The sequence below is a fragment of the Sturnira hondurensis genome, unplaced genomic scaffold (assembly GCF_014824575.4).
Source record: "Sturnira hondurensis isolate 20B ecotype Veracruz unplaced genomic scaffold, ASM1482457v3 Scaffold0014384, whole genome shotgun sequence".
NCBI lineage: Eukaryota > Metazoa > Chordata > Mammalia > Chiroptera > Phyllostomidae > Sturnira > Sturnira hondurensis.
Window position 1 is genome coordinate 35,924,341 of NW_028087015.1, and position 23,127 is coordinate 35,947,467.

Genomic DNA, 23,127 nt, shown 5'->3' on the forward strand with positions numbered 1-23,127 from the left:
TCTCTGGGAGATTTTCATTACTCCAACCCTAAAGTACAAAGGACCGGCTCTTCTTCAACTCCAAACTGGTCACCATTCTATGGCGTGACTGTTTGTTTTCACGAAACTCAACTTTGTGTGTACAAAGTAGGTGATCACAGTGTTTTCTTTCCAGTTTGCGTTTGCAGGGACACAGCAGCAAGTGTAGTTTGCAGACACAAAATTAGAGCCTGGTTTTTACCATCAGAAGCGTTTTTTTTTTTTAGTTACTTTTCTAATGACTCTCAGAGATAATTTTTTGTTGTTATTGTTGTTAGAGAAAGGTATTTTAGTTACAAACAGTGTGTGGAGTCCATCTTTTTATGAAATAATGGACATCCTTAGTACCTCAGCTTTCCTATTCAGTTTCGTACTTGTTAATGCGACCTCTGTTCTTGTCGCAGGGTAGAATTTGGGAAATGCTGTTTTTACTTCTAACCAGGTATTCTGAGCAGGGGGTGATTTTATAACCTTGGATATTTGCTCGTTTGAGGTTAGCGGGCCACCCATAGCTTGTTTTTTCTTGTTATTTAAAAGTCGAAAATTTAACGAATTAAACAAATACTCTGGCAGCGCTGGTAGTGCATCCGGCAGCATTGTCAGAGACTGGGGATGTTGCTGGGTTTTCCCCGTCCCCTGGGTCGCCGCCCTCTGACGCTGCATTGCAGAATGGGAGCCGGGGGAGCAGGCGATTTATGTAGCCAAGGTGTCTGAACACGGACGGGGTTTAATAAATCATTGTTCAGATAGGCCAGACATTACACCAAGTCCAAAATGTTGAAAAACAATGCTCTCATTTCCTCCATCGAGGGGAAGGCCCAGCAGTTAAACTGTCTAAACCAGCTTGTATTTTGACGCTGGTTTTGCACAGAAGCAGTGTGGGAGGGAACATTTCGTTGAAAAATTATCAGATCATCAATAGAACCTTGGCCAGACACTTCACCCCCTCTTGTCTTACATAATGTCATTTAATTGGAACTCTGTACTCTTACTGAAGTTTTAAAAAGTTAGCTATTCAGTAAAACTAATGAAAGAAAAAAATGCAGCAGATAAAGGGCGCATTTGCCCCCTTTCTGGGGAGACTGTGCACAGGCAGGCTTTTGTGTCTGCCAGAGTGCCATCAGAATAGAAGGCGACTCCCCCTCCAATGCCACCCCCCTTTGCCCTCACCCCCTTTCTTTAAAACCAGCCAGAGAATAATTTGTCCAAATGAAAAGGCCCTTTCAGGCACTGGAGAGCTTTGCTAATTGTATTTGAAAGAATAAAAGCAAACCACAAGTTGGCATTTAACAACAGAAAAATAATGAGTTCACATGCCAACATATTAATAAGATTAGTTTTATTAGGAAAATGTAATCAGGTGGGCCAGGCACTGCGGGAGAAATGACTTATTAAAAGCCATTCTTTTTGTCTAGCCAAAGAAATGGTAGTTACCTTTCAAAACATGTTTAAATAAAGGTGTACTGAAAGCCAAAAAAAATCACCCTCATTTTCTTGAAATAAAATAGAAAATTGCTATAAAGCTATTTATTTCTGTATATTTTAAATAGCTTTATTTGTACTAAATTAGAATATTAAGAAAACTTGGGAATTTCCTGATTAAACTTGTTTGATTATAAATAAGTATCCATTTGCTTATAATTTCCACATCTTGGCAGATGTGGATTTATTAATTGCAAAAACATATCGAACTGGTGTAATCTGAAAATGTTCAAGGAAAAACCACTATATCTATGACATATGGCTTTTCCACACAATAGGCTTCACTTTAACCTTTTAAAGGACCACCTCTGTGGGTTCCTCCCCCACCATTATATATGGTGATATAACTTCAGTTAGAAAGATATTTTGTAAAAATGGTGACAATATGCTCAGATATGCATGACTAAAATAGCAACACAGTGTGGAATACATTTCACAAATGAAAGGCTTGGCTGTGACACTCCCCCCCCCCCCCCCATTGTTACTGCATGAGTAGAAGGACATTTCAGCATGTTTGTCCGTGTTCTTCACAATGGAAACCCAAACCAATTTCTTCTTAGGATCGTCAGGTCACTTAAAATACGGACTGAAGACACAGTACCAGTTGGCTTACATAAAGAATGTGCATCAGTTCTAACAATTATACCCATTAGTGCAAGTGAAGAAACTCAGGGCAAAATTACAGAGGATGGAGGCTCAGATTTCTTTTCCTTTTTCTTTTTTTGTGTGCCATTTTTGCCTTTCCCATGCCTCTGTGCTCCTGGAGCCCCAGCATCTCAACATCCCTCTTTCTCCTTGGCAAGGAACTCACTTACACAAAGATATTGGGTCTTTGTGTAAGATTAGCACCTTTGTGTAAGGTCCGGCAGATTAGCCTTACCAGGACACTGCGTTGAAAAGAGGATCCTGGAAAAGGAAGGCTTAGCAGGGGTGTCCAGCCTTTTGGCATCCCTGGGCCACACTGGAAGAGGAAGAGTTGTCTTGGGCCACACATTAAATACACAAACACTAACAAAAACAAAAAAAAAATCTCGTAGTGTTTTAAGTAAATTTATGATTTTGTTTTGGGCCGCATTCATAGCCACCCTGGGCCGCGGGTTGGACACCCCTGGAAAGTAAACAAATCTCAAGGTGCTATTTTGTTGTCAGGTGGAGTAGATGTGCCAGGATTTCTTCTTCCCACAAGAGAGCTCTGCACAGGAAACAGTTCTTTAGCCCGGCAACCCCATGGCTGGAGCAGCGCGGCACTTTCAGAACTTGAACTCTCTGAGGTGAAGCTTTGCGTTTTACGTACAGGGCTGCAACAGAGGGGCCCCGCATTTCACCTAATGTGATGGGCCCCAGGAGGGAATACCCATGTGTCCAGCCTTCCAGCTTGGAAGAGGGGAGGCCGACAGGCCCCTGCCGGCTTTGCTGACCACTGCACTAACAGAGGACTCTGGTGTTTGGTGCTGACAGCAGCCACAGGTTTTTAAAGTCTTAGGGCAGAGTCCTGGTTCATAAGGCCTGGCCATTCATGCTGCTGTCCACGTGGGTGGATGTGGCGGAGGAGCCCCAGCTCGTGGTTCAGTAAATATTAATTGATGGGCATTAAAACAATCAATGACCCCGGGGCATGTCACCTCGTGTGCCAGAGACTTTAATCTGTGAAATGGAGAAAACCACACTGAGTTGCTCTTGGAAGTTATGAAAAATGATTGTAAAGGAGTTTATAAGCTTAAGCGCTTTGAGTGATAGTGTCCAAAGAAAACAGGCCGGGCAGCCGGGAGCAGAGCGTCCCGTGGCCTCGAGCAGAGTACAGTAGCTGTTCTAGATGACCTCCTCTCTGGGCTCCAGCCAATTGCAAAAGCAGAGGAACTAGAATAATATATTGCTGGGGACTCAACCTCCTTTCCAGTTAGGACATGTGAAAATAGCTCAAGCTATAGGAAATTATTTTGGATTAGTCTTTGTCTTCTGTTTTTTTTTTTCTTCCTTGGAGCGAAATTTGCTTAATTTTGTGAAGTTCTAAAAATCTCACTCCCATGGGCTGTGATTTCAAGGTAGGGAGGAGGTGAGCCTAAGATTTTTTTTTTCTTATAACAAACAATTTGACAATTGACCTAGATCTGGAGACCCGTATTAACTATTTCCTTTGCCCAGTTATCTCTGTGTGGGATAATTACTAAATCACTGGAGTCAGACAACTGTGTTTCTACCCTATCTTATAGACCTTACAGAGATTTCATTTATTAGTAAATGGCCCTGTGTCAGATTGGCAACCCAATTTGCCCACTGTCGCCCAACAAATTACATTCATTTTCATTTTAGGCCATTTTTTGCTTTACTCAGCAGTGACGTATACTTACGGTAACCATATGCCCAAGGATTTCTTGGGTAGACCAGATATTAGATCCAGTTCATGTGTCCTTTGGGCGCACATGTGTTTTTGCTGACCCCTTGACCCTGAGTGTTGCCGTGCAGACAGTAAAGCCCACAGGTTACTGATCAGACCTGTCTCCTACCATTGTGCACTTCCCAAGTCCCTCCTTTGGTCCCAGCATTGTGCAGGGTCCTGTGAGGAGAGTTCACACCCAAGCGGGTGTCTCTTGAAGGATGGGAAGAAGAGATGGGTACAGACATGCCTCCCAAATGAGGCAAATAGGGAATCTAAGCCTAGAAGTAGGACTGCATTAGACACATTTAGGAAGGAGCAAAAGAGCCTGGCTCAAATGGAGGGATTCCGTGGAGGAGTTGTTTGGAAAGGTCCTCTCTTTTTTGAAATCTTCCCCTCTCTTGGCTGCTAAGACACCACCATCTCCAAGCTCTTTGCCTATGTCGCTTGTCTTCTCTCATGACTTTCTCCTTTTCCACTTGCTCCACAAATATTTGTGTTTCCCAAGGTTCTTCCCTTGGCCCTTTCCTCTCCAAACACTTTCTGGGCAGCACAGCCACTCACCTGGGTGGGATTCTCATCTCTGTGTGGATAACATCTAAATTTATGTCTCTAAGTCCAACCTCCTGAGTGACAGCCCTGCTTCCAATTTCCCGCTAACGTCTCTGCCTGAGCAACACTGTGTCTACTCGGCTTCATCCTCCCCTTGCGACCTCCATTCTGAGCTCTGCTGGACCACGTACAGAGAGGAGTCCAGGAGGATGGAAGTGAGTTCAAAGAACTTGTTCTGCACACAAAAGGGAGTAGAAAGTAGGAGGTTGGTGTCAGGAAGAGATTTTCAAGGATAGTTTCAGGTGATGGTGCGGTCTAGGGCCTTGCTACTTAGAGGGTGTTTTGTGGACTGGCTGCATTAGCATCACCAAGGAATTGTAGACATGAGGAACCTTAGTGCCCCTTCCTTCAAACCTACTGACCCTGAACCTGCATGTGAATAAGATTCCCAGTGAACTGTATGGTCTAGAGTATGTGTGTGAGAGAGTAAGCTGATGAAACTGAGTGGAGGTGAAATTCACCAAAGAATGCTGGTCAGGGAGCCAAGAGGCTACGTATTGAATGAATGGATAATGCACAGGGACATTGAAATGGCTCGGTGTGAATGCAATAGTGTGGGTGGAGAGGAAGAATGTCAGCTGACTGCCAGCCTCCGTAATGCATTCACTGTGCCCTGGGATTGAAGGAGAGAGAGTTCCTGCATCAGATGGCAGTGGTATTTTACACAGAATTTTTGATGCCTCGGTCCCTTAAGAACAGAGTCTCTGATTAGGAGTTTTCCATATCTCAGCTCTTAAAAATATAGCAGGTCCTTAAATAATGATGATTGACATCATGAGCAGTAGGCTCAAGGAGATTAAGCTCCCCGTGGCCCCCCCCCCCCCGATGTCAATTCACATTTTTTTTTTTTTAAGCAACCCTGGAGCTGACTTTAACAATCTGGTATCCAGTATTTCCTTTTCCTTTCTTTTGATCCTATTTTCCTGCCAGTCAATTGAAAAGGTTTTTGCTAGGGCAAACTTTCTCTTTTCCCCTCTCTTCTGATATGTGGATAACATCTCGGAAATTATATGTATGTTAGAGAAGTCATATTAAGTCTTCGAAAGAAAAGGCTGGTAATCTTGGTGCACTGTCCGTGGGTGTTAGTTTGGTCTTCAGGTAGCTGCTGGGCTTGACAAACAAATCAATACTGAGGGCGAAGGTGCTGGTTTGGAGACTGACGACCTGAGTTCCACTTGCAGCTCTGACCTTACTCTTTGTGATGTTGAGCGAACCACGCAACTGCTGTGGGCTCCACTTTCTCATTTACACAATAACCTGGTTGGATTCTATGAGTTCCAAATCCCCTTCGAGTTGGAAACTTTTGTGATTCTGTAATTTTTCTGGGCTGTTATGAAATGCCTGTGAGGTTAAAATAATGCAAGTGCCCAAGAAATGTACCTAGAGGTCTCTTTTGTATTGTGGCCAATATATTTATCAAGCTCACTGTCATTCCACCTCTTAAAATATTGGGACTACCTCCGTGACAGTCCTGATACATCTGCATCTAGAATACTCGGCATAGTTTTGGTAACTCTCTTAAGAGAAACCAGTCTCCTTATACTGGTAGAGTATGTTAGCTTTAAATGTTTTTTAAAAAGAACTATGGTAATTCCCTAAGGGAGGGGAACAATTTTCTTATGAAGGAAAGATCTTAAAAAGACCAGATGTGTACCTCTTCAAAATGTGTAAGAGGTAGTATGATGCAACCTGTGAAGACTATGGGGCATTTCTTGAAATTTGAAGACTTAACAGAATTCTCAAACCATAGACCTGAGGGGATACCTTCAGGATAACTACAAGGAATGCCTATTTTTCCTGGTTGTTAGTAAGCGTATGAAACTCATTACTTGCATAGTTTCCAAAAGCTGTCTTAAACAGGTTCCAGAATGATTTTGATCAGTTCATTGTGATGAATCCCAAATGGGATTGAGAAGGGTGTTGATCACTTGGGGTGTTGCCCTGTTCTTTTAGGTTGATATTTGAGATCTTTTAATGCCTTTAAAAAATAATTATCTGTTTAAAATGAAAAAACCGGTTATGTGACAGAAAACGCAAAACTGGACAATGCACGACTATTGACTGTATTGTTATGTATTTTCATGTGTTCCAATAGCTGTGGCTGGAAAGGTTCCACAATTTTTCAGGCTTTGGTTATTCATTTATGGAATTGGCTAATAAGGCAAACATTCTATTAGGGAAACTTTAAATATACACAGAAATAGCGAGTGCAGTATAGTGTAACTCCATGTCCCTCCCACTTAGCTCCGACAATTTTCAACTCAGTCTAGTGTTATTTATAACCTTTGCCCGTCATTACCTGACACCCTAATAATTTTGAAGCAACTCCAAGGCATCCCCATTTCATCTGTAAATATTTCAGTATGTATCTAAAAGATAAGGCCCTGAATTATTTCATTAAAATACAATTTATGTACCGTGAAATCCACAGCTCATAACTGCACACCTTGATCAGCTTGGAGAAACGTGTACGTGTGTGCAGCTGCCGTGCCAATCAGGGTGAGGGAGACTGGCACGACCGGTGTTCCCTTGGCAGTGCATTCCATCTCTTCCCAGTGCATTCCCACACTGTGAGCCAAACAATGCAAATTACTGAGGGATAATTAACAAATAAAGTTGTGTAAATTTAAGGTGCACAACATAATGATCTGATATACATATATATGTTGTTATATGAGTACCACAAAAATGTTAGTTAAATTAGTTAACATGTCCATCACCTCACACAGTTACTTTTCTGGTGGTGGTGGTGAGAACGATTTTAATATGTACTCTCTTAGCAAATTTCAAGTGTACAGTGCAGTATTGTAAACCACAACTGCCAAGCTGTGCATTAGATCCCCAGAACTTACTCAACTTGTTACTGAAAGTTTATTCCCTTTTGCCAGTGTTTCCCCACTTCTCTCACTGGCTGGCCCCTGGCAACCACCATTCAGTGTTGTGTCTGTGTATTTGACTTTCTTAGATTCCATGTCTGAGATCATGGAGTATTCATCTGTCTCTGTCTGTTGAACTTCACTTAGCATAATGCCCACCAGATTCCTCCATGCTGTCACAACTGGCAGGATTTCTTTCATTTGTAGGGCTTTATAATATTCCATAGTGTGTTTATTGTGTATACAGTGTCTATGTGTATACATGTATATATGTGTATCTTATGTGTTACATGCGTGTGTACATTTCCTTTATCCATTCATCTGTCGGTGGCCTCAGGCTGTTTCCATGTGTTGGCTATTGTGGCTAATGCTGCAGCGAACGTGGGGTATCTTTGAGACACTGATTTCATTGTCTTCATATACAATTCCCAGAAGTGGGATTGCAGGGATCATATGGTAGTTCTGTTTTTGAATTTTGGAGGAAGTTTTATGCTCTTTTTTATAATAGCTTTACCAACTTACATCCCCACCAACAGGGCACAAGTTTTCCCCTTCTCCTGCATCTTCGCCAATATTTGTCATCTCTGTCATTTTTTTTATTGTAATAGCCATTCTACCCGGTGTGAAGTGGTGTCCCATTTTGGTTTTGAGTTACATTTCTCTGGTGATGAGTGATATTGAGCACCTTTTTATGTACCTGCTGGCCATCTGTATGTCCTCTTTGGGGAAAAAGAGTCTATTCAGGTCCTTTACTCATTTCGTTAATCAGATTGTTTTTATTTTTGCTCTTGAGTTGTATGAATTCCTAATATATTTTGAATATTAACCCCTGATCAGATAAGATCTTTGCAAATATTTTCTCCCCTTGCATAGGTTGCCTTTTCATTCTGTTGATGGTTTCCTTGCTGGGCAAAAGCTCTTCAGTTTGATGTAGTCCCATTTACTTGTTTTTGCTTTTGTTGCTTGTGCTTTTGGTGCCATGTCCCCAAAACCATTGCCAAGACCAATGTCGAGGGCCTTTCTCCCTATGTTTTCTTCTGATAGTGTTATGGTTTCAGGTTTTACATTTATTTAAGTCTTTTACCCATTTTGAGTTAGTTTTTGTGAGTGGCATAAGACAGGTGTTCAATTTCATTCTTCTGTATGTGGCTGCCCAGTTTTCCCAGGACTATTGATTGGAGAGACTACCTTTTGTCATAGTGTATTTTTGGCTTCCTTGTCAAAAATTTAGTTGATCATATCTGTGGGTTTATTTCTGGGTTCTTGATTCTCTTCTATTGGTCTACTGTTTTATGCTAGCACTGTATTGTTTTGATTACTGTAGCTTTGTTAATATAGTTTGAAATAGGGAAATGTGATGCCTCCAATTTGGCTCTTCTTTCTCAGTACTGCTTTGGCTATTCAAGATCTTTTGTGGTTCTATATAGATTTTTAAGATTTTTTTTGTTTTATTAATGTGAAAAATACCACTGAAATTTTGATAGGGGTTGTACTGAATCTGTGGATTGTTTGGGAGTAGTCTGGGTGTCTTTCTAATATTAATTCTTCTCATCCAAGAACATGGGATATCATTTTCATTTGTGCCCTCAATTTCTGTCATCAGTGCCTTATGGTTTCCAGTGTCTAGATCTTTCCACCCTTTTGTTAAATTTATTTATGTGTATTTTATTATTGTTTTTGATGTAACTACTCTTCTTATTTCTACCACCATGCTAGTTTTGTCCCTTATTGAAGTCATATACCATGTAATGTATGAGTGGAATCTTGTAGTGTATCCTCTTGTGTCTGGTTTCTTTCACTCCATCTTCTGATTTTGAGATTGTGCATGGTATTGCATGCAAATTGTTGAGTAATTGTATTTAAATTGTTGAGTAATAGTAGGTCATATAAATGTACTACAACTTGCTTATTTGTTTTTCTATTGATGGACTCCCTCTCACCTCAGTTTGGGACTATTGTAACTAAAGGTGCAATAAGCACTCTGGCATAAGTCTTAGTGTGGACATATGTCTTCATTTCTATTGTTTGCATGAGTACTTAGGAATGAAATTGCTTGGTTGTAGCATAGATATATGTTTAACATTATAAGAAACTGCCAAAGTAGTCTTATTTTACATTCCCACCAGCAATGGGTGAGAATTAGAGTTGTTCCGCAATCTCATCTGCATTTGGTGTTGTCAGCTTTTTGATTTTAGTGATTCTGAAGAATGTAAGATAGTATTGCATTATGCTTTTACATTGCATTCCCCTGGTGACTAGTGAGCTTTTACCCTCTTTTCAGATGCTTGTTGGCTACCTCACTTTTATGGTCTCACTGTTGAAGTATTTTACAATTTATGAATTGGGTTATTTATCTTTTTTGCATTATTGATTTAAGGAATTCTTTTAAAAGTATCCTGGATATGGCATGTATAGGTACACTGATTACTTTCTTTCAGTCTTTCATTTACTCCTTCATGTTTTTTAATGGAGCTTCTTGATAGGCAGAATTTTAAATATTGATAAAGTCGTCTTAAATATCTTTAGTGTTTTTTGTATTCTCTTTATGAAAAATTTGCCAACCTGAAAGACAGAAAGATATTCTCCTGTTTTCTTTCAGAGATTTATAGATTTAGCTATATATTTAGGTCTGTGATCCATCTCAAATGAATTTTTACATATGCTGAGAGGTAGGAATAAAAGTTCAATTTTTTTCCTACGTTTTTATCAGTTTGTCCTATCATGTGTGGAAAAGACTTTGTTTTCCCGTTAAGTTGATCAAGTGCCTTGTTCAAACTCAGATGACCATGTAAATACGGTTTTCATACTTTTTTCTTGTTTCCCTGATCTGTTTGCCTGTCCTTATACTAACTTCATAGTGTTTGGAGTACTGTAGCTTTACAATCTTGGAATCTGGTAAGATGAGTCCTATAATTTGTTATTCTCTTTTAAGAAAGTTTTGCCTATTTGAGTTCTTTCTTTTTTTGATACACACTTTACAGTTGACTTGTCAATTTCTAAAATAGAAACTTCCTGGGACTGTTGATAGGGATTGTACTGAAGCATAAACTAATTCGGGGGAGAAGTGACATCTTAAAAACAGCCAATCCATGAACACAGGGCACCTCTCCACATATATGAGCCTTCGTTAGTTTTTCTCAGTAATGTTTGTAGTTTTCAATTTATTGATAATGATTTAATGCTTTTTGATACTGTTGTAAGCAGAATACAAATTCATTTTTCAGTGGTTTGTTATTAGTATACAGAAATACAATTGGTTTTTGTATATTGATTTTTTTATTGTTTCTGTTCTTTAGACAGGGATATTTATTATTGATATATCTTTAAGATCATGGGTACCAACTGCTTTTAAGCCTATCCAACGAAAAAGTTTTTTTCACTATTGTACTTTTCAGCCCTAGAATACCTCTGCTATTTTTCTTTATAACTTCCATTTTGCTGCTGAGAGTCCCCACTTAGTCCTTCTCTGTAGCTGTCTTTTTTTTTTAAGCCCTTGAACATACAGGGTCTGGCATAAATAACACGTGTTTTTTATTACAAAATCTTTTATTACAAAATCATAAGCATGCAACCCTGTAACATAACAATACCACACTCAAACACATGATAGGACATTTTAGGTGAAATGTTCAAATTAAAACTACGAATTATTACACCCATATTATCACCTTACCAATCACACTCACGCAGGCATTACTTCTACCAGACTCTGTGTTTATAATAGCTGCGTTAAAGTCCTTATCGGTGAATTCCAGCATTTGTATCATCTTAGGGTCACTTTCTATTCACTACTTTTTCTTGATGATAGATCACTTCCCCTGCTCCTATGTGTCTAGTTTTTGTAAATTTTGATTTTATACTGGATGTTGTGGACAATATTTTACAGAGGTTGTATTCACTTTTGTTCCTCTGAAGAGTAAATTTTATGCCAGTAGGCACTTTTACTGACTAGCTACTTTGAATTTTTGGAAGTGTGCTTTTATTTAATTTTTTTAAGAAGAAAGAAAATGGCTCTGCTTTAGTTTACTTTTAGTCTTAGGATGAATCCTTAGTCCTTGGACACAGTCTTTACTTCTAAGGTGTGGCCCGTATAGAGTTTTACTGGGAAGGCTGAGGTGTTCCCAGGTTTCTCCAACTGGGTGGTACGAAGCTCCAGACTCTCTTCCGAGCAGAGGCAGTGGTTCGGGTATTTCTCAGCTTCTCCAGTCTTCTGGTGCTGCTCCCTGCTGGCTACCTTGGGTGGGCCCGGTGTGTGTACAATGGTAGAAACCAACTAAGGACCGCAAATCTGTTGAGGGACAGATTTGGGCACTCCGCCCTTTGTGAATCTGTTCTCCCCAGGACTCACTTCCTCATTGTACATCCTCATTGTTGGCTCTGGACTCCAAAGCCTGCAGGCCTGTGACTTTCCGCTCGAGTTCTAGCTGCCCATTGGCAGTTGCCATCTGAAGAAAGGCCTTTACTTTTAGTTCTCATGCAATATGGTCCCTTCTTTCAAGGGTCAAATCTCCTCCAGTTTCTGCCTGCTTTTTCTCACTTTCTAGTACCTTCAATTAGTTCTTTTAAAAATATTTAGTGCAGACTTCTGGCCAAGGTGGAGGCATAGGTAGACAAACTGTGCCTCCTTGGACAACCAAAGTTAAGGACAACAAAAATTTAGAAACAAAAAAGCACCCAGAACTGACAGAAAATTGAACTGTACAGAAGTCCGACAACTATTCATCCAGACCAGTAAGAGGCGCAGAGTTGGGGCCGGTAGAGAGGGGTTGTGGCAGGAAGAGGTGGTGGCTGGCAGACTCCGGGTGCGAGTTGGCAACCAGCAGACCCAGTGAGGCACGCAAGGTGGTTGGCTGACCAAGGTCACACATTCATGTGCAGATAAACCAGGCAAAAACAGGCAGCGAGACAGACCCAGAGCCCAGGGCCCCAGCGATGGGAAATAAAGCCTAAAAGCACCAATTGGGAACACTTGTGGGGGTTGAGGTGCCAGGAGAGACTCCAGCCTCACAGGAGAGTTCATTGGAGAGGCCCACAAGATCCTAGAATGTACACAAGCCCACCCACCTGGGAACCAGCACCAGAAGGTCACAATTTGCTTGTGGGAAGCAGCAGAGGGGACTGAAATCCAAGAAAGAGCAGAGCAAATGCCATTGTTCCCTCTATGACCCTGCCCCCACATACAGCATCACAACCAAGAGACTGGGTTGCCCCACCCTGGTGAACACCCAAGGCTCTACCCCTCACTACATAACAGGTGCAACCAGACCAAACAAAACAAAACAAAACAAAACAGAAGAAAAGATCAAAGCCCCAGAGCCAATACATCTAAGTGACCAACAGATAGCCGACCTATCAGATGCATAGTTCAAAATACTGGTGATCAGGATGTTTGCAGAATTGGTTGATTTTAGTTGCAAATTAGATGAAAAAATGAAGGCTACACTAAGTGAAATGAAGAAAAATGCACAGGGAACCAATGGTGATGGGAAGAAAACTGGGACTCAAATCAATGGAGTGGATGAGAAGGAAGAAAGAAACAACCAAACAGAAAAGAACAAAGAAACAAGAATTCAGAAAAATGAGGAGAGGCTTAGGAACCTCCAGGACACCTTTAAACACTTCAACATCTGAATTATAGGGGTACCAGAAGGGGAAGAGGAAGAGCAACAAGGGGAAAACTTATTTGAACAAATAATAAAGGAAAACTTCCCCAATCTGGCAAAAGAAGTAGACTTCCAGAAAGTCCAAGAAGCTCAGAGAGTCCCAAAGAAGGTGGACCCAAGGAGGAACACACCAAGGCACATCACAATTACATTAGCCAAGAATGAAATGAAGGAGAGAATTCTGGAAGCAGCAAGAGATAAGGGGACAGTCACCTACAAAGGAGTTCCCATCAGACTGTCAGCTGATTTCTCAAAAGAGACCTTGAGGGCAAGAAGGGGCTGGAAAGAAGTATTCCAAGTCATGAAATCCAAAGACCTACATCCAAGACTGCTGTATCCAGCAAAGCTTTCATTTAGAATGGAAGGGCAGATAAAGTGCTTCTCAGATAAGGTCAAGTTAAAGGAGTTCATCATCACCAAGCCCTTATTCTATGAAATGTTGAAGGGGATTCATCTAAGAAAAAGAAGGTAAAAAATATAAACAGAAAAATGATAGAAAACTCAAAATTATTAACAACCACACCTAAAACAAAAACAAAAGCACACTAAGCAAACAACTAGAAGAAGAATAGAACCACAGAAATGGAGATCATATGGAGGGTTAGCAACAGGGGAGTGGGAGGAGGAGAAGGGGGAAAAGGTACAGAGAATAAGTAGCATAGATGGTAGGTAGAAAATAGACAGGGGGAGGGTAAGAATGGTATGGGAAATGTAGAAGCCAAAGAACTTATATGTATGACACATGAACATGAACTAAAGGGGGGGAATGTGGGTGGGAGAGGGTGTGCAGGGTGGAGGGGAGTGAAGGGGGGGAATGGGACAACTGTAATAGCATAATCAATAAAATAGATTTAAAAAAATAAAAATATTTAGTCCAGAGTATATAATTTGGGGGGAAAGGTTAAACTGGTACAAACTCCTCTGTCACTATTTTTTTAAAGAACTTTCTTTAAAAAATAACTATAATACTTATTCCACACCTTAAAGTTTTCAGTAATTTCTTAATTTCATTAATAAACTGTTAAAAATGTAAGGAGTTCAGTTTCTTGTGTGGGAGAAGATACTTAGTTTTATTTTATTTGTGTTTTTGGTAGCAAATTTGGGTAAAGATTAAAAAAATAATTTCATTCATTTACTGGCTGCAAATTATATTTGAATTTCAGTATTAGCATCCTGTATGGGCATTGAACCTTAGACATTGCTCCCCTAGCAGGTCTGAAGCAATTTTTATAGTAATCGCAACTTTGTGAGTAAAAGTTAGCTATTATAATTATTATCTGGAAATAAAGAGAACTGCTCAACTGCATGCAATGTAGCATTTTTAAACCCTTTTAATCAGAATTCTGGCATTTCTAGGACCTCTGTTAACATTCTAAGGAATGCTGCTGCTCTATGGAGTGTAACTCGGGAAACTCTGACTTGGGAATTGAGTGGAATTAGGCTGCTGACTGCTCCCAGTGAGTGAATAAATCAATTTTGAACTAGGAGTTGTGGTTCTGGAGCTGGCTCAGGCTTTACCACACCTTGAAATCCTTAAGTAAACAGGGAGGGGTTTCATTTTAAGATGTAAAACAGAAATGAAAAAAGGTCACCCCTATCCAAAGTCTGAACATTCACTCTTTTCTTCCTTGTAATCACATCTTCAGGTGACTCGAGAAATTCAGTGGGTGCTCTCTGAAATTCTCAGAACTAGATTAAAAGGGTGTCATCCACTTGGATGAATTAGAATGTACATGCTCCTTCTGATTTTGGCCTTCCTGAAATCCCGAGTCCAGAAGTCGCCCTCCTGTGTCCTGCTGTCTCTGTCCCCCCTTGACTGACTCACCCTACTTCCTGTCCTGGGCATGCCTCACCTCCCAGCGGGGGCGTTGCAGAGCACCAGCTTCTTGGCCTGCCTCTGCCTTCCTCCTGTTGGGTTTTGGGTCATGTGTTTACCCCCCTCAACGTTGTGCCTGACAGGAATGCAGACCACTGGGAGGGAGGCCAGCGTGTGTCCAGAGCAGTCTGTGGGGGCCAGGTCACCAGGCTTTCCAAGGGCACACCTCATCGGACACCTCATTGGACATCAGGGCCAAGGGCAGACATCGCTCATTTGATCGCCTGAAAACCGGGGTGATTGTGTCATTAAGTACATGCATTTCTCAGCTAAACCTTCAAGAGTAATGATGATGGATGATGGGAAGTATTCCTATCTAGTGTGTGTGTGACACATTCAAAGGCAAATATATCTGATGTCTGTGTGTAGCAGAATTTCCTGCATGAGCACTGGGAGAATTTTTAAAAGTCCTTCTCATTTGCTTGTGCTCCACACCCACTGATTCCAAGAGTCCAGCTGCATGGAGTTCTCCTGTAGCCTGTTTCTCCTCACAGGCAGGCCCTGCAGCCTTCTGTGCTGAGGTTTGCTCGCATGAATGGATGCCATACGCCAGCTCTGCGGCCCTGTGCTGAGTGCTGCTGTTCCATTCATCAAAGGGGAGCCGGGTACTGCAGTAGAGGAGATGAATGCATGGCCATCCTTGAATTAATGATCTTTCCAGGACTGCTTTTGTATAATCCATTTTGTTTCAGATGATGAGAGAGAAAAAGTTGCTTCAATTCACCTGTGGCCACATGGCAAGGTGTCAGATCTGAGTTCATTTGTCAGCCTAGGGCATTTCTACAGGGGCAGAGCTGAGCCCAGGATGCAGACAGTCATTTGGGCAAGTCAGGGCAAACCCCCCGCCCAAGCAAAGCACAGCTCCAGTGTGGGGAAAGAGAGTCTGCCAGATGCAGTGGAGGTGCTTCGGTCAAGCACAGGGCTGGACCCTGGCTCTCTCCCTGATCTTCTGACTGTTAGTAAGACACCTGTCCTTTGCATTTCCTCAGAGTTCAACCAGGATGGGGATGAAGACTTCCAGCTTCAGTCTCTTCAAGGCTGAAAGAAGTCACAAGTGAGCAAGGGTGAATTTTGTGAAGGCAGTCCCAGTACAGAATAACAAATGTTATGGTGTCAGCAAGAGTAAGAACCTCCTCTTTGGTGTTGAGGAGGTTGTGATATCACTTCATTTATGGAGTTCCTGCTGTTACTCTAAGGTGCAGATTTTAAATTTTATGATTCAAAAGAAAATGGAATGAAAACGATATCTTTATTTTTACTGTATGGACATCACATGCACAGTGCTCATGAAATGCATAATCTTTAACTTTTTGGCTTGCCCAGGCTGCAGGCCCAGGCCACCCTCCCCTGCTGACCATCTCCTGTGACCTAGGAAGGGAGGACAAGTTCATTTTTAGGGTCTTACTACCAATTAGATAAGATACTCTGCCATTGTTTCTGCTGTGATGGGGAAAGACAGGTCTTGAATTCATCTCTCAAATTCCCCTTCCCTCCACCTTCTCTTCAACCTTATGGGAGGTTAAGGGTCATGTGCTTGAAAAGACTCTCGAGATGTGCTGCCCAACACTCTCCACTTTCCGCCCCTGTGCTGGGGACCACTGGTATGTGGGCAGGAAGATAGAGCCACCTGGTGATGTGCTTGAGTTCCCATGAACATCATAAGCAAGACCCTGGGGGCAGCCCAGCCTTGCATTGAATTTGGTTGTTTGTGGCCCCATGGCCTCTGTGTGAGAGCTTCGCAGGCTTTCTCAGACACCCAGACGACCTGGGAGGTAGATGACTACCGCATTGTTCCCTCTCACTTTACAGGACAGCCCAGCCAGGCGACATTCTTTGCTTACATCTTTGGAACACAGCATTGAGGAATTGCTCTGGAATTTGCCTCCTCAAAGAGGAATGAGAAAGACTTCACTCCTGTTACAGATAGGAGCCGTGTCGTGAATGGCTACTCTTTGTGCTCAGTTAAAATATGCAAGATTTCTATTGAGCTTTCCCTGTGATAGATTAAAAAATAAACCCCACACTAATAAATAGACATAACTGACAAGTGCAACGAGAGGGAAAGGCCAAAGGCAAAAACGGCATTCTTTCATTTGGCATACCTACCACTGGCCAGCCAGAGAGGGAAAATCAAGAGAATTGAGAAGAAATGGTGGGAGAGTCAATGCCAGCATGTTGCTGGGTTCTGGCAACACGGAGACAGGAGACAATGCATGATTTCTGTCTCATTTGAATGACACACCGCACAGACAGTGGTGGCCTGGGGCTGGTCTCTCGTGACAGGCCACTTCACAGTTGCCTTGCACAGAGTCCCTATGGAGCCGGGACACTATTTGGTTGAGACTGTAGACTCCCAGGGCTCATGAATTCATTGTTCCCTTCACTGCTTGTTCAGCATTTAGCAGGGGCATGGCTGCACTGAGGGATTTAATTAGAATTTATGACTAATGACAGTAAGGAGAGCTTGCTGGCTGGAAATGATGCTAAGCACTAGAACAGGGCAGTCAGGAGAGGGAACCCTAATTCCTGTCCTCAGTAACAATAACAGTGCAGTCTGTCAGTGAGGACCAGAGGCAGGGGGCTGACTTGGTGACCTCGTTCCTTGGAGCCTGGGGGTCCAGGGGAAAGTGTTACAAAGGCAATTTAATGCTCTGGACTTTTTTTCTCCCTTCTTCATTTCTTTCTTTATTTATAAATTTGCACTTCCAATTTTCAGTGTCTGTAATGTGCTAACGGGCTTTCCTCCCACTTAAAAACACGTGTGGATGTGAGAATGTTCTCCTCAAGAAGAGGAAGTCTCTAGGGTTTTGCTTCTGGCCTGAGGTCCTATGAGGTAGGTGTTATGAAACCTCCTCCGCAGCAGGCTGGGGTGCCAGCAAACCTCGGTGGGGGTCAGCAGCTGTCCTGCTAATTTTGGCAGGACAGGGAGACACTTAGCTACTTTAAAAGGAAAGAAAGTAAATTTTGCGATCCATTTGCAAATTAAGATAGAATGAATATTTTCAGGGCTGGGCATATGTTCAGAACCAATCTATTCTCTTCTACCATAAACCTGGTAGGACAAAAGTAACCCAAGTTCATGCTTCTCAGCCAGATAATCACTCTTCCCATCGGGGGTTGTAGAGGGGGCAGCTCAGAGGGAACATCAAGAAGGAAGGAAGGGAAGAGCCAGGTGAAGGGTGGTGTTGGGGACACATCCAGAGCTTCAGGGAGCCTACAGTAGCATGGTGGCCTTGGGTTAGGATTCTGAGAAGCAGTCAAGAAGAGAAGGAAGATAGGTGGACAGGTGATGCCCAGCAGCTGGTATTTTGCAGTGGAAGCAGAGACTACCCCAGGAACAAGGAGAATAAAGGCACAACCCTGTGTTACAGAGTGCAGGAAGGTTCGGAGTGAGCGATGCTCTTCGGTCTTCAGAGTATGGAGAGGATCAGACCAGAGCTTTTGTAAAGCGCCTTCCATCTTCCATATTCCATGGCTCTGTGATTCTGTGACTTTCCTCTATAGCAGGATGGTTTTTGTATATTCACCAGAGAGAAGAAAGAGTTTTGAATTTTTTTTAGTGGGCCAGAGAATTAAGTTACACAGCTAAAGTTCACTTACTAAAACTCACTAACTTGTCAGCATGCATGCTTTTTCAAGCCAGGATGACTTCATGGTATAAGTGAAAATTTCATATACCTTTGGAGAATTGAATTAGCATAGCCGAATAAGCAGAAAATTATTTTTGACTAGTAGATGTTATTTCTACACACTCTGCTTTGCCTAAGAAAATAACAACTCTGAGAATTAAGCTTGATGGCTAAGAGCAAGAGTGATTGCCTAGGATTTGCTTTCCTGGTCCCAGGAATTGTTTGAGATGTTTTACACACACTCATTTATTTCATCTCCAGGAGAGCTCTGTGAGATGAGTAGGCACTAACCCCCATTAAACCAATGAGGAAATGGGAGGATTGGACAGATTAAGTCACTCATCAAGGCCAGGATTAGATTTTGGGTCCAGCAGCTAACTCGGAGGTCTCCTGTGAACCAGCATGCTCCTCCATCCTCCACTCGTCCCAGAGGGTCGGAGCATTTGGCCAGCTTGGGCTGCACCCATACTTGAGTGGAACTAAGGGTGGACACTGTGGAAGTAAGAGAACTACTTGGGGTGTCAAAGCCTGAGCAAGGAACCTTTGTTTCCAGTAAGTGTCAAATGGGTCCGTAAGCTGTGCTGTGCCACTAAATTGATCACTACAACATAACCAGGGTGTGGTCCTCTCTCTCTAGACAATGACGACAACAAAAACTCACAGTGAGTACTGACTGCCAGGCACCGTCTCCGCCTATGGATTTGTTTAAGCCTGACAGCAACATTGGAAGATAGGTATCACCACTTGCCTCATTTTCCAGACAGGAAAACTGAGACCTGGAGAGGTCCAGAAACGTAGCTGGGAAGTGGCAAAGCTGGGTAGCGGTCCAGGCTCTTTCACCATTATTCTAACCTGCCTCTCAGTAATAGGCTTTGACTAATCTGAACTACTTCCTTCTGGGACACACAGAGGACTTACCATCCTTTGGGGTGAGTGGGATAAGGCCAAGTAGAGCTGGGCATTGAGCTGTGTTTTTTGTGAATGGTTTTGCATTTGAACTAGGGGTGGGGCAGGGAACAGCATTCACAAAATCTCAACAGGATTGCCCATTGGATGTCCTCTCCAGTTCATTTTTTTGTATGGTATGCCATTCTTAACACTTTCTCCTGAAATAAGAAGGTTTGATTTTTGTTGTATTTTTGTACAGAATTTGTAAGCTATGCAGTGTTTCAGGGTTGTATTTACTTATTTCATGTTTGGCGAATGTTACATTGGGGTTAAATATGGTATTAGAACTTACCGAATGGTGCTTAGAGAAAGAAATAAGGCTCAAAGAGATTTAAGTTGACTCCCAAGTTCACACGAAGCTGTAAGTTCTTGAGGGCAAGGGCTCCCTTCCTTGAGGCAGAACCCAACTGGGGTGAAACAATGGCTCTGTCTCCATTCCTGCCCTGGGAGCGCGGCAGGGGGTGGAGCAAGAAGCGCTCAGGTGCCCCGAAGCCTCTCAGAACACACATTAGAAAGAGAAGCTGAGATGTAATTGTTGAAGGATAGAGGGCATGAATGCTGGCAGGCAGGAATGGCTGTGCCCACTCCGCTCTGCATCCTTAGCATTCTAGTAGGCATCCAAGGGCATTTGAATATGAGTCAATGGATCCTAATGCATATTTTAGTCATATTCCACATTCAGAGCATGGAGAGCCTGAAGGGGCTGTTGAAGGTGGAGGAGACCTCAAGGGGGAGGCTAGACTCAGTTGGCTTGAAGAAGAGAGCAATGTGGGGATGGAGGAGGCACGCGTGCAGCGGGAGCTATGAGCAAAGGCTGATGTCCCTGTTGACTTAACCTAGTCAACAGGTCCAGATTTTTTTGTACGATCTTGTCTTCTTTCCAAATTCCCAAATTGGGGAAGGGTTTTCCTCATTAAGCCAGAGCCAGGAAAATCACGTCATGATTCTTGTTAGCTGTTCTTCTGCCCACCTCTGCCATGCTTGCGGGCCTGGGTTCTAACTTGTTAACCATCTTGATTCACCCATATTCTTCCTCCACATGAGTTATTTGCTGTTTGGTCTCACCCATCTGGGGTTTCCTTTCCAGGTTAACATGTTTGTTGAAGGATTCCATGATGCCATTCTCCTCTACGTCCTGGCTTTACACGAAGTACTCAGAGCTGGTTACAGCAAGAAGGACGGAGGGAAAATTATCCAGCAGACTTGGAACAGAACATTTGAAGGTGAGGATTCAGTCCATTAGGCGATGACACTCTGCAGCCCAGTGAGCTGCTGCGTACTGGTTCTGTTTCTCTTACAACCACGGGACCTTGCTTCTCTCATTGGTCATCAGGATAGTAAGTCAAGGTCAACCCTCCCTGCAAACTTGCAGTGAAAACTGAATGACACAAAGCACGTGCAAGCGCTTTGAAAGAGTCCCACTGAAATGGGAAGTGTCCTGTCTCCTGGTTTTGGGGTAAAAACTCCGGTTTTGGGGTAAAAACTCCCTGCTTCTTAAAATTAAATTCCTCACAAGCTTCATTCACAGCAAGTAACCAGTTTGTGAAGAGCTTTGTAATCAGCTTTAAGTCCCAGGTATACATTTCTCTGTTCAAACCTGTGTAGTCTGAGATGATGAGCAGGTCCGGCGAGCCCTCTGCTTTTATTTTACTTTTAAAAGGATGCCTATTTGCTGTGGCTTTCTTAAGAACAGGGAAGTGTAAGAACAACAACCCCCAAATGGCCCATCATCTCATCACTCAAGCAATCTCTGTTGACATTAAAAAATTATACAAAAATGAGAATATTCTTGGCTGGAAAATTTAAATAGTATAAGAATGTACAAAATGAAGAGTGAAAGCCTTCCCCCTGCCCTGGTACCCTCTCCCAAGGTAATCACTACTAACAATTCCCTATGAGTCAGTCTAAAAGTATTTTGTGTCTTTTGCCAGCACATATGCATTTATATTATATCTTATCTAAAACATTTATACCTTAGGGATCATACCATGAATGCCATGCTTCTCATAGCTTCTTTTACTTGGGTGCCAAGAATTTTCCATATGAGCACTCATAGATTCAGCACATTTTTTGATGCTAGTTCCTTATTTTTCAACCATATGGCTGTAGAAGAATTTCTTTAACCAGTCTCTTGATGGACAGCTCGGTTGTTTACAGTTTTTGCTGTTATGCAAAATACTATCACAAGCATCTAAGACATGTTGATGAATTTGGGGGAGTATATCCAACAGGGAACTTCCTAGTTGTCTGGGATGTCTGGGTCCAAAAGTATGGTGGTGCCTTTTAAAGTACATTGGATATTGCCAAATGTCTCCCAGAGAGGTCTGCCAGTCTCCGTTCTTGCTAACAGTGTATAGAGTGCCGGTTTCCTCTGGCCTTGCTAGCACTCCGGGAAAATTAACATGAGACTCAGCATGAGAATGATGCAGCTACCAGAGCCCCGTGGGCCTCAACTTCCCATCCATCCATCCATCCAATATTTCTGAGCACCTACTATGTGCCCAGGCACTGTTCAAGGTGCTAAGGATTTAGTAGTGAATTAAAGACATTCCCTGCAATGATATGGACTTCCATGGTAGTGGAGGGAGCTGGTGATAAGCAGTTATTGATAAATATGCCATTTCGGGGGCTATAAAATAAAGCAGGAGAGGGAGATAGAAAACGTCAGGTGGGGCTACTAATTAGAGTGATCAGGGAAGGTCTCTCTGATAAGTGGCAGGTTGGGAAGAAACCTGAAGTAAGTGAAAGAAATTATGTTTGGGAGAGAGCATTCCAGAAAGAGTAGTGAGTGCAGAGATGCTAAGTGTGTCTGGTGGGAGAGTCCTGTGCCCCCAGATGAGCAAGGCAGCTGAAGCAGAACATGCAAGAGGCAGTGTGATAGGGGCCAAAGTCAGAGAGTTTGACCCGCTCTGGGGGTCGAGATCATGGGGACCTGGAAGCTGTGCCAAGGATTTTGGGTTTCACCCGGAGTGAGATAAAAGCCACCAGAGGGTTTTGAAGGACACGATCAGTCCTGAGTTTTTAAAGCAGTCCTTAATGTGGCTATGTGGAAACTAAACTGTAGTATGCTGATGGGGATCATGTGGAGACCACGGACCTAGAGTACAGACCACTAGACCAGAACCCTGCATCCTAGCCCCTGACTCCACTCTCCGTCCCTCGGCTTCTCCCATCACCTACCATGAGAGGGTTGGAATAGTTGGTGACTGGCAAGGGTCCTTTCAGTTTTACATCACATTAACTCTTCCTTTGAAGCCTTTAATGCACTGAGGTTAGGTCTATACTTATTTGCAATCCAGCCGATGACGTTTTCAATGATGGGAACAAGTACTGCCAAGTCTAGATTTGAGGCACGCACTTTTTTTCAGTTGAGACTCCTATCCACCCCACTGTCTCATTCTGTTCTCAGTTAGTAGAAGGGGTAGAGCTGTACAAAGGGGTCAAGTTCCATCTAGAAATGTCCAGGCCTAGCTATGGTGACCATTAGTAGGTTTCATTTCTCCTAGGCGGTTTTGTAGATGCCACACCTTACTCAAATCTACAGTGACATCTGCTTACCTTTAGAGAGATTGTAGGATGGGAACTAGTAAGTCACCAGGATTTTCTCGACCTCTGACTGCTTCAGGTGAGGAGCTGGAATCCAGTGGGA

General features: G+C 42.6%; 1 protein-coding gene across 2 annotated transcripts in view; it reads left to right on the forward strand.

Annotated features, from left to right (window-relative positions):
• The window catches only part of NPR3 (natriuretic peptide receptor 3), a 70,111-nt gene that overhangs the window by 34,281 nt on the left and 12,703 nt on the right, over nt 1–23,127 (forward strand). For both annotated transcript variants that reach the window (XM_037063134.1, XM_037063135.1), the window contains exon 4: nt 20,566–20,701. In XM_037063134.1, coding sequence (XP_036919029.1) covers nt 20,566–20,701 — 136 coding nt within the window. The remainder of the gene's footprint in view (nt 1–20,565; nt 20,702–23,127) is intronic.